Source organism: Hyposmocoma kahamanoa, unplaced genomic scaffold (assembly GCF_003589595.1).
Source record: "Hyposmocoma kahamanoa isolate Upper Pololo Valley unplaced genomic scaffold, ASM358959v1 202, whole genome shotgun sequence".
NCBI lineage: Eukaryota > Metazoa > Arthropoda > Insecta > Lepidoptera > Cosmopterigidae > Hyposmocoma > Hyposmocoma kahamanoa.
In genome coordinates this window covers 9,942,584-9,955,127 of record NW_020653726.1, presented here as the reverse complement: position 1 = coordinate 9,955,127, position 12,544 = coordinate 9,942,584, and the positions used below count along the sequence as shown (strand labels likewise).

General features: G+C 35.6%; 1 protein-coding gene across 1 annotated transcript; it reads left to right on the top strand.

Moving 5' to 3' along the window:
• Positions 1–863: 863 nt before the first annotated feature.
• Positions 864–12,534, top strand: LOC113227212 (acyl-CoA Delta(11) desaturase). Its single transcript, XM_026460105.1, has 6 exons — positions 864–995; positions 8,111–8,445; positions 9,355–9,485; positions 10,593–10,798; positions 11,510–11,692; positions 12,157–12,534. Exons 2-6 carry the CDS (start codon positions 8,115–8,117, stop codon positions 12,398–12,400), a joined length of 1,095 nt encoding a protein of 364 aa, XP_026315890.1. The 5' UTR covers positions 864–995; positions 8,111–8,114; the 3' UTR covers positions 12,401–12,534.
• The last annotated feature ends 10 nt before the right edge of the window (positions 12,535–12,544 follow it).

The following is a 12,544-nucleotide window of genomic DNA, read 5'->3' as shown; positions in this document are numbered from 1 at the left end:
AAATCTTGATCCGTTCGTGCTGCTAAGAGCCAATCGTAAGATGCGGTATTCATTTGCAATTCACTGAGCTGGAAATACATTCAGCAGCTATATTATAGAAATATTTTATTATACGCTATATTATCAGGAATTGTACCTTATTAATGAGTTTAGTGAGTGAATGAGTGGACGTAGAATTCCGTTTCATACGCGGAGAAAGGATAGTAACTCCGAGTCTAGTACTAAATCGAGCACTATTTAAAGAATTTAGTACTGACGCCACCCCATTTACTCCCAAACATTTCACCAATCGCAATACAGCCCATTGGCAACCTTAAAAAACGAAAAGCGTAAGGTAAGTAAAAATAAACAAGCCGGTATTCAAATACTAAACAAAAAATAAACAACAAATCAAAATGGAAAGTCAAGGCGACGTAAATGTGTTAACAAACCTCGTTTGAATTGTGCAAGGAAACCAAGATTAAATAAGCTAATTATCTCGAAAGAATGTAATTATCAAACTTTCAAAGGCACCAAGTTTTCAACTTTCCCAAGAAATTCAAACAACAAACATGCTTCAATATTACTCTTAATAAACTTTATACTTATATATTTCCTATAAGAGTATGGAAATAATCTAATAATTGAAATTGGTGGCGTAATTAAGTAGTGGTGATTCACGTATTTTTATAAAGCCAAAATTGTAAACGTCAGTTCGAAGAATTTTATTGGCATGTTACAGTAATTAGATTTTAACATTAATTAATCGATTATCGTAGAGAATGTACGTGATGGCGGGCGAGTCGATGAAGCTTTGTCATCGAGCACTATCGCTGTAGCTCAGACACGTATAGTAAACAAACGTGCTTACTAGTTTTGCCAATGCTCGTTACTCCACGTTCGCACATACGACGTTAATCCGTGCACGGTAACTTACATCTCGTGACACCATTAATCCATTTAATGTAGTGAATTAATAGTGACATTAATAATTTTTCATACTGGAAGAAAGATTGGTAAGTTGCTTATTTTTTAACGTTTCTATTTTATTTCAGATACTTTAAAGAATTATTTTGAAAAAGACATTGGGAACGCATACAATCTTTGTTAGATTTCTTTTATAATATCTATTGACGGGACGAACAAGTCGTGCGCCTAATGGTAAGCTACACGCCTGTCCATTGCAGTGCCACTCAGAACTTTAAATCGCAAAGATTTGAGTCACCCAAACAAACGTTGACAAGTCTTATGTGCCTGTAACTTCACTCTTACCCTTCAAAACGGGAACACAGTAATGCTGACATTACTGCTTGGCGGCAGAAATAGGTAAAGTGGCAGTACTTCCATGGACGAGCTCTTTCACAAGGAGCTCTACTGCTTCTATGTTAACCAATGGACAAGGTTTAAATATTAGTTTTATATGAATTTATGACCTTTCTGTACCATCGTTGGAGCTACAGCGATAATAATAGTCTACAGCTGAAACGGTAACCTCGAAAAAAGAAAAAGACTCCCATCGACCCTAATCGCCACTGTACTGAGTGGCAAGTTGGATGTCACACTGCAACAGCAACATGGACACTGCAACCTATTTCGTGAATTTCCCATACATCGTCCTCCATGTAAAGTCATTGTGATAAATCGAATCGAATTTTGTAATTTGATTAAAATGTAGAGAGCCTATAGTCGTCGGGGTATATCGATGGCAATAAACTCTCTATTTCCTTTCCCTCACTACACTTGCATTATAATTTTATCAACTCTCAGCTGGAATGAATCAGCCGAAACATAAACCTTCTGATGATGCGTATTTTTTACGATTCTTTTCAGTGAGTGCTAACCGTCGTGGTACGACTCTCAGTCGTCCTGTGGAACGAGTGTTATAACGGCTTTCATGCCTTTCAAAGTTGTGTAATTATGTTTTTTCGTATGAATGTGATTATTCCATATAAATACAAAGAATACATGGTCATTATCCTGTGTCTCAGAAATAAGTCCCTACAAGAGACTCTTCGTGTTACTCTGGCAAGTATCCTCATTGCTCGTTTTTGAATAATGAATACCCTGTCAGAATCAGTGGAGTCACCCCATAGAATAGTACCAACAACATTATGGAGTGGAAATATGCGAAATATGTTTGTCGTGGTATGGAATCTGTAACAACAGGTTTAAATTTTTTTAGTGCATAAGTCGCACTACTTATGTCCACTTGCACTAAACCTAGGTACGTCTTAAACCAATAATTGCCATGCAAAAGACACTCTTAATACATTGTGTTAAGAGTGTCTTATCAATTTAAGCATTGGTTTAAGACATGCTTAAGTTTAGTGCAAGTGGACATTAGTCTACCAAGCATAGAATTCATATGACGCTTCCACGTTAAATTTTCATCCAGAATGAATCCTAAGAACTTACTGTGGTCAGTTATGGGCATTGGACTATCCAAATACGTTGGTCCCGGGATTGATCTACCAGAGAAAAATATTAAACTAGATTTAGCAGCATTCAGTATGAGACCATTGGAAGTGAACCATTTCATCAGACTCATATACACATTTCCTACTTTTATATTATGTTGGTTGTAAGTTCGGGCGCACACAATTACAGTGGTATCATCAGCGAACAAAACCAATAAGCCATCAGTGACATGGGACGGTAGGTCATTAATAAATGTCAGGAAGAGGGTATTTCCTAGTGAAGATCCTTGAGGAATTCCAAGGTTCACGTCACCTCCGCTACTGCGTAGGTTTTTGCCACCTGATATTACTTCAACTGTCTGAATTCGGCGTGATAAAAATGATTTCAGAAGATCGTATGTTTTGCTTCGCATACCATAGTGACATGGTTTCTCCAAGAGTAGTTCGTGACTGATTACATCAAACGCTTTTGACAGGTCACACATCACTCCTGCTACTTTGCACTTACCATCCAACCCCGTAATTAATGAGTCCACCACCCTTTGTACAATAAGTTATTCAATAAACAATTTTAGTTATTATTTTTATTTATATATTCTTCATAAGCGACTTTAAAAAATTAGGTTTTCAGTTCGACTGTATTTTTTTGTATGTTCGCGTAACATACAAAAAAATACAGTTTGTCAAATGTCGGGGTAACCGCGTGTTACCCCGACATTTGACAAACCGATTTCGATGGTTCTTTTTTTTTTTTGTTGGAAAGGGGGTATCTCAATCGTGGTCCTATTATAAATTTGAAGAAAATATTCCACTTCTAAGGGTGACTAATCGGGGGATGAATCCGGTTTATTGAAGTTCATCCACTTTCCGTGAATCGATTTTAATAAAACTTGGCACATAGATGTAATTCCAATGAAAATAAAATGTTATGGACACGTAGACATGATCTGATGAGAGGAACTCCTCAATACTGTACACCAGGTACATTGTGTTTGGGCTCATATGAATTGTTTCCGCGGTCCGCGGTCTTCTCAACGATATTTTGACGGTAAGCAAACTTTTGAGGTACGTTTTTTTATAAAGAAATTTATAATTATTTCTACTTTGTATCAGAATCTATATACGGCTATTTTACATATTTTAGCGGTGTACGTGTAATGTTTTTCAACAGCGATTTTCCACGTAGGTACATCCAAGTTACATAATAATAAAATTAACATAAAAATAAAGTAAAAAGTATAAAATCGCATCGTATTCATTCATACAATCCTCTACAGTCGCGTATTTCAAAAAGTCTTTTAATTACATTAGTGCATTGATTAAAATGCAAGAGCTATTAATATTAGTAAATAACTATGAAAAGTATTAATTATATTTGTTATCGAACATTGTACATATATGTACATAACGATTGACCTTGATGGACTTATTACCTATGGTCACTATTGTATGAAACGTACTAATACGTTTCTAATAAACATAATTCGTTCAGTCAACAATTTGTACCTATTAAAATTCCCTAATGGTTTTCTTAAACGTATGTATTAGCAATGTAACAGTAACTGATGTAGTGTTGAAAATATTGTACACTGGAAAAGTAAGTGAATGGAAGTCAACAAATAGAATTCTAATTAGTATCCCTCAGCCACATAATTGTTGGTTGAAAAAGGTTGGTTTTACAAAATCGCGACTTGCATTAATAACACGATGAGGATGCAGCATGGATGCAGCGCGACACTCTCTGCCTTCGAGTCATATGCCGTGCGGCATTTGCTGCACGTGTTCACCCACTTCGCGACTGATGTACCAGAATGAAATACTTACTTGTTTATAACTCTATTGTTATACAGTGTGTAGTCGTTAAGTGTGCGATTATTCCGTAAAAATAAGAGATATCAAAATCCTTTAAACTGGAAAGTACGTTACCTAATGAATAAAATTACATCAATAACTTTTTTCTGAATAAAACTAGAAATATCGAAAATTTTAACGTTAAACGCCAGAAGCCTCTCTACGAATGTCATATTCTATGTATGGGAGACATAGAATATGACATTCGTAGAGAGGCTTCAATTGACATAGTTTAAGAGGGAAATTAATAAGGCCAAATTTTAAATTGATAAAAATTAACATTTTGTTTAAAAAATTTCTGATCTGAGTCTTACCCTATAGTAACTTTTTTTTTAATGGTCATTACTTTCAAATGCCAATTTCATGCTCTAACGCTTACTAAATATTTCTTACGATCATGGTTTTTCAAATTTTTCTGTGGACCTTCTGTTACGCTAGAATTATAACGCTCGAAAGTCCAAAATATTATACTGGATATGCACCTAACTTTATGTTTCAGATACTTGCTGAATACTTTGTCCATATTCCATAGCAAAATGGTTAATTAATTTAAAAAGGATCATTCTTTAGGCATTTGTCGTTTTTATAAAGCCACAAATTCATTTATTCGGCAATGTGTACGCTTCTATAATAAAATTGCTATATATAAAAATTTTCTTCAAAATTTACGAGGTTAAAACTTAATTTGCCGATTAAAAGGTTGAAATATTGTAAATGGAAAATGTATTCAAATGTATATTCACAAAAAGCAACCCCTAGAGTTTCTTACTCATCCTCCTCGAGGGAGTCTGACTTACGAATAAGTAGTACAGTTTAATCAATATGACGATTTGAAGTGTTAATTTGTTTACCTATGAAATAAAGATGATTTCACTTTGAGTCTGAGTTACGTTCCAGAAATTACATAGACAAATTTAATGTGTGTAAATGCATATATAAAAACACATAACACTAGCGCAGTAATGTGTTGGTATTAAAAAATACTTATTACGTGATCCGTAACATATTATGAACATAACAAAAAAAATCTGATGAAATAATACACCACATTTTTCACGGCCTTGGACATACAAGACAAAGAGGGTGATTCCCTAAGGTTACTATGATTGTCATTTTAGTTTGTTTTTGGACATTTATGACAGACACACCATCGCTTTCGATGTCGTATCGTAAAAAAATACCGTGAAGATAGGAAATTCAAGAAGATGACATTCTCATTAAAAACTCTCCAGGCCAACGTTACACAGACGCCTACGATCAAAGATATCTAAATAGCCTGCAATGAGACGTGTCAGTAGCGAACATGAAATTTCATCCTGAAATTTCAATCTTCATTAAAATTATATAATATTCTGAACAAATAACATTTAGTCCATTTTGGCAAATATTGAATGGGCAAATTAATACAACAATTCAACAAACGGTTAAAGATCTTCATAATTTACTACAATTAGTAAATATACCGTTAGCGAAATCATCTTTTTCGACCCGTGATAAGTTAGTATCAATATGATCTGCGCGTTCAAATTAACTAAAAATATATACCACAAATCCCATTTTAATTTACAGTTCACGGTATATCAATATTTAGAATCTATTCTGATGATTTTCTGATGAAAATGATTAAAAAAGCACCCTTTATTTAATTGTTATAAGTTCGATTCTATACGATCTAATAACGTGACAACATGTTTGCCCGTTTAGATTATTTTGACTGCTGATCATCTACTACCATACTCTTCGATGCTTAATCCAGAAACCTAGTGTTTAACACATTGGTCCTTATCTTTTCCCTTTTTGGCCAAAAAATCAAACAAAATCTACTTCTGTAATACCTGGTTCAATATCCGGGACATAAATGAGGGCTTGCTGCCAGCCCCTCCATAGAGCGTACTCCACCACCAATGGTAGTTGTACCAGAACATTCACGGGACATTGTCGTGCCACACTACCACTCAATAGTAGAGTTAGTATCACTTTAATGCTCTGCATACCTGAAAAAAATATATGAAACTTACAACTCTCATTTTTTTATTCTGTTATTTAATAAATAATTTCCTAATTTTTTTGCCCTTGTTAGCGTGACATGGGCAACTCTTACGTTATTTAAACAGCTCTTTTACTAGCTTTTTAATGCATCTTATGGCACTAAACTCAATGAGATGCTGATGACCCAAAAATTGAGATTTTTTATTCTAAAAATTCCCGTGTGAAAAGACAGACCTACCCCATTGAGTGGGGGTGGTATTTTTGGATATATCCTTTAAAAGGCGACATCGATCACGGTACCACGTACCAGAGACATTCGAACGTGGGAAAACGTCACAAAACAATACGAGTATCCCTATTTCGGCTTCTTGCAGCGATTTTGCGCTACGCCCTAAGTCATATCACAAAATTATAAAATCCTATCAGTACCTATAAAGTATTTGATCTGTTGTAGCGCGGAACACACTTTTTGGCTGATATAAATTTAGAGCACCTAAGCTATTGACCCTATATCAAGCCATATATTATGTATGAAGAGGTCGTTAGTTCTTCTACACGATAACGGATCGGATTGACAAGGTTTACAAATTTAATTCTTGTAATCGACACCTTGCGTCATAACTGATAAGTAATCTTGACCAAAGATTATCTTGAAATTGAAGTCTACTTTAAGGTTGTATAAACAATGACGTTCTTAGGTACAATCTCATGTTTTATAGCCACCGTTAAACCCGAGTTACTTAATTAATCAAAACTAAGTCATTTATTTGAAAGAAATGACACGCCTACAACTTCGAACTTATTCGAATACGTGACATTTCAAGTTTGATTTATTATCTCTCATCATGCGCTGCATTCATTTCGAACCAGTTTATAATTATTTATTTAGAATCATCTGTTTTACATTTATACGTATAAATTTTCAAAACAGTCACACACACTAAGACTTTTTATACCTGTAACATTACATACGGACATATAATACAATGGGCAAACGTAATAAATTTAGAATACTAAAATACTTACATACTAAAATATTAATGTATATCGAATTTTTACGAGTTACCTTAAAAATATAGGTACATAATTTCATTAAGAAAGAAAATATCCATAATATTAGCCTTACAACTAAGTCCAAACTCATGGTACCACGATTTCGAATAACTAAGGTAAACTAGTCTTTTATGGGAAACTGTATACGTTTTTACAATAAGATTCCGGAGCATATAATATTAAGACTATCATTTCCTAAGGATAAACTTACATTAAAAAGTATTTTAATTGAAAAGTATTAGATACATATTACAAAATTAAAGACTATGTATTAGACCAGGGTTTCTTGACCTGTGGTCCATGGACCTCTAAGAGGTCCGTGTAATGAACGCCGAAGGTCTGTAGCGAGCCTACCTAACATAATGGAACAGCAACCGTCACACTAACTATTCACATGTAATTAAGTAAAGTTTAATCGCAAACAATATAAGGTAGTAAAAGCTAAACCTAGTTTTTTTTATCTTTTTGGAGAGGATCCGTGGGTTCTTTGACATTTTGAAAGGGATCCAGGACTAAAAAAAGGTAAGAAACCCTGTGTTAGATAAAGATGTGTGGAATGACATCACGGCTGTAGATTCCACACCAATTTGATTCAAAGTGATATGGAACACACTTTCAATAAGAAGTAAAGAGTAACACCTTGAGTTTCTTGCTCGCTCTTCTCAGGAAAGGCAGTACAGTGCGCAGTGAATGAACAATAGCTTAAAAAATTACATTTTCAAGTGTACATTTTGTTCACCTATATACTTAATTTTTTTTTTACTTTGACTATGTTAAATATCTCAAAGAGCATTCAGTATTATTGCTTATTTATTTCACAGGACCATGCCGCCGTCAATCGCCAACGAAATATCGGTGATAGAGAAGCCAACTCTTATGAACTGCCAGGATTACAAACTCACTCACGAAACCAAAGGATTTAATATAAGCGACATCGACAATAACGATGACGTCTGTCCATATGAAAGCACATTACCAAAGAATGAACCAAAGTTCTTTTCCCGTTTACGGAATTGGGAGAAAAAAATGGGATTTGTCACATCGCTACGTTGGGAAAACGCTGTAGCAATAATATTGTTTCATGTTGGAACGACCGTGTGGTTAATAGTTGCTACAGCTATGGGAGTAGTGCCAAAATGGCAAACTGTACTATTTGGTAATTACATTGCCTGTTTTTTTTTTTTTTTCATAATACCAAGTCTCACCTATACTTAACAGTTGCAGTGACGTTCAGAGCTTTAAATCGTAAAGATCTAATGAGCACTGCCACTGCGACCGTCACGCTGTGATATAAGTTGACAAGTCCCATGTGCCTGTTATTTCACCAGCACCCGTACCCTTCAAAACCGGAACGCAGTAATGCTCACATTACTACTTAGCGGCAGAAATAGGTAAAGTGGCAGTACTTCCCTGGACGAACTCTTTCACAGGGAGCTCTACTGCTGCCAAAATAAATAAAAAAAGAAAGAAATATGAACACCCTTTTATCAACATTTTAAGCGAAATTAAGTACAGATCTATAATTATAATTACTTCTTTGAAAATGAGAAGTTGTAGTAATTGAAGTGCACTTAAGAAGCCTCCAAGCAATGAACGAATCGTATTCCTAATATGTCTGGCGCACCTGAGGCAAAAATCGCCGAAAAATTTAATCCGATTGGCAAATCCTTTCACAACGATGGCAAATATATCCCATGCACAGTCAGCATGGCGGCCACTTGGGGCATGATCAACGTGGCTAAGTTCTGGGCCACGATTTTATATAGTTTGTGCCATCAACAGGATAAGAAGTTGTAAATTTATTTAATCAAAGATTTAATACTCTTTTTGAAATTTCATAAAACTAAAGCAGAGTTACAAAGTCTCTATTTTGTAGTAATTAATAACTATTTCGCATACGAAATATAAATTACTCTAATTCCGTCAACCAAACATCAATAATTAACTATGAAGACAATCACTAGACGATTAGTTAATAAGTAGTTACGATTGAGAGAGAATGAAGGAACTAAAACTATTTAAATATTTACTTTTTTTAATTAATTCAATTTTTCTTTTTATACAGAGACATTTTGTGGACACTTAGCTGGCTTTGGAGTAACGGCTGGAGCGCACCGTTACTGGTGCCATCGGTCGTATAAGGCGAAGAAACCCCTACAAATCATTCTAATGCTTTGCTACTCTATGGCCGGACAGGTATGTATAGACGCCTACCTTGGTGTCTCTACCGCTAATCACTCTCTATCCTACGTATGCATTCCTATATTCGAGTTCCATGTTATCAATGTAACAAAAAGCCATGGGGAATTAATTACGCATAATAAGTAATATATTCACGTTGTCGCCAAAGTTATCGTAGTCAGTCGCTTCCCTGCCGATTTACACTGTATATAAGCAGTAGGGCTAGCACGAAAGCGCGAGATACTGCTATTCTCGCATAGAGATCTCGCGTTTATGTCGCTCTCGCGCAAGTAGCGCTAGTTCGCGCTAGCCCTACAGGCCTTGCAGACATTCGCCTAATTTTAAAAGATTTATACCTAAGTCCTAAAGTTTGTTGTTTGCATTATATAAACCGTGCTTTATAACTTATAATTGTTATTTGAAATGTTACAGTTAATGATTGTTATCAAAAATGAAATAATACAATATAAGTTTAAATTACTGTCCGTTATACTTATTAAGTGAATTGTTATATTAAAAAAGGCATGTTAAATAAAATTATGCCCTAATATTTATATGATATATTACATACCCCATATAATTACCTATACAGACGTACGATAAAAATCAGCATACATAGGTAGATAAAAAGGAACGGGATCAAATACTAGGAAAACGTTCACAATGTGATTATTATAATAATAATACTAATAACGCACTGAGTGTGTGCGTTATTATTATAGACAACCACAAATCACACCCAAACTCACGAGAGAAATAAATGTAGGCCATACAAATATTTCTCCCGGCCCGGGAATCGAACCTGGGACCTCTGCGTGGCAGTCCGGCACGGTGACCGTTCGGCCACGGAGGCAGTTGAACTATTTTTGTATTGGAAATTAAACCATTTTTTCAGATCTAAATCGCATATAAGTTCTGTTTTTAAATAAAAACCAACCTTTCGAGCTCTTTAAAAGTCACATGGTCACGGCCGACACTCAAGCCGGTTTAGATGCGAAAAAATAGTTTCATTTCCAATGTGTAACAATCGCGAGAACCTAAGTACTCGATTGATGATATTGGTTTCAATTTTTACGTAAATATGTGATAAGATACTAACATATTCAGATGTAATTATTGCAGAACAAAATATACGACTGGGTTCGTGACCACAGAGTGCACCATAAGTTCTCAGAGACTTCAGCGGATCCGCACGACGCAAGACGAGGTTTCTTCTTCTCGCACGTTGGTTGGCTCATGATGCGAAAACATCCGCATGTGATACGAGAAGGCAATAAAATCGACCTTAGTGACATTACGAATGATCCTGTCGTAAAATTTCATACAAAGTAAGTTAATTGACTGACTAATTGGCTGACTCGTTCCGTGGCTCAGTTGGGTGGGAGAGCAATATTATTTCGAGTCCACCCGGGTCGAAGGATTTAGTCTTTGTGTTTGTTCTATCTTTGTATCAATATTAATAACAACAAACTAGTATTATAAAAATGTTATCATGCTAGTAAAAACTTATTCTATATTTTTTCTAAAATATCAAGTAACTGAATAAACAAGTCGCGTGGCCCTGGTGGTAAGCGACAAGCCTATTCATAACAGTTGCAGTGCCACTCAGAGCTTTAAGCCGCAAAGATCCGTGGGGCACTACTACTGCGCCCGTCACCCTGAGACATAAATTGACACATACCATGTGCCTGTAATTTCACCAGCACCCCTCCCCTTCAAAATCGGAACGCAGTAATACTCACATTACTGCTTGGCGGCTAAAATAGGTAAGGTGGCAGTAGTTCTCTGGACGAACTCTTTCACAAGGAGCTCTAGTGCTACTAAATCTCTCTAAAATAAATATTTAATTAATGAAGTTCAGGAATACACGGGTACAATCACTTACGTAGGTAAATATTTGAAATTACATTGAGTGCCTACGCAATGTCCCTGTAAAAGAATAAGTGTGAGTAAAATTCAGTAGTTTGGTGAAGTATTGCCACCGTAAATTATTATAGCTACATAAAAGTTACTATAAACATATGTTTCATCTTTCGCAGATATTTCACTCTCTTCAAGGTGACATTGTGCTTCCTGCTGCCAGCAATAGTCCCGATCTGGGGATGGCAAGAGTGCTGGTGGTTCTCTGTGTTGTCGTGTCTATTGCGGTACATGTGCACTCTCAACTTTACGTGGGCAGTGAACAGCGTCGCCCATATGTGGGGAAATAAGCCTTATGATCGGTTTGTACTTTTTTCTACTTACTAAACAGCTACATAATAAAGTCGCGTTTTTATCACTGGTGGCATTATATTATAATAGCCTCCAATTGCAGCTATCCGGACTCATTTATTTTATACTCCTCGGTACTTTGTTAAATATGTTGATATTGTTTTGTTTGTTACATTTTTTATTTAAACGTTTGCTGTAACTGAAACCTTTAAAACAAACATAGCGACTGTGAGCTGGCAACCGGTACTATCTCAATTTCGACAACTTTAAAGGATGTAGAAAAAATCATCTACGTTCTATCTGTTGTAAGCACAGGCTCTGAACCATATGGGTCCACTGGGCTTATGTTCAGTAGTGCACTTGTTAAAGTTCTGATAATGCTCAAACAGCAATCAAATGTATGTATATGTTTACTATTCGAATTTTTTAAACTCCATACATATTCGTCAAGTTACCTAAAATAACTTTGTTACAGCTTCATAATGCCAGTAGAGAACTGGGGGGTGTCTCTCCTTGCTCTGGGAGAGGGCTGGCACAACTACCATCACACGTTCCCATGGGACTACAAGGCCGCAGAATTTGGTTACAAGTTAAACGTCGCTACGATATTACTGGACCTTTACGCACGCATTGGTTGGGCGTATGATATGAAACAAGCATCACCTACACTAGTTGCGACTGTAGCCAAGAAGAGAGGTGATGGAGGGCATCGACACTGATAGCTCAATGTCTTGTGGTCTTGGCTGTTTCGAAAAGTTAATGTTAGTTATATGGTCTAGATTTTAGATTTGCATCACATTATCTAAACAAATCGACTTTCATTTTGCTATATAATATTGGTGTGTATATTGAATACTTCTAAG

Bases quoted from the DNA above. Each gene is read 5' to 3' on its own strand.
- LOC113227212 (XM_026460105.1), top strand. From the start codon at position 8,115: ATGCCGCCGTCAATCGCCAACGAAATATCGGTGATAGAGAAGCCAACT. The intron at 8,446-9,354 runs GTAATTACATTG...CTTTTTATACAG, and splicing joins ATGGCAAACTGTACTATTTG to AGACATTTTGTGGACACTTA. The intron at 11,693-12,156 runs GTTTGTACTTTT...ACTTTGTTACAG, and splicing joins GGAAATAAGCCTTATGATCG to CTTCATAATGCCAGTAGAGA.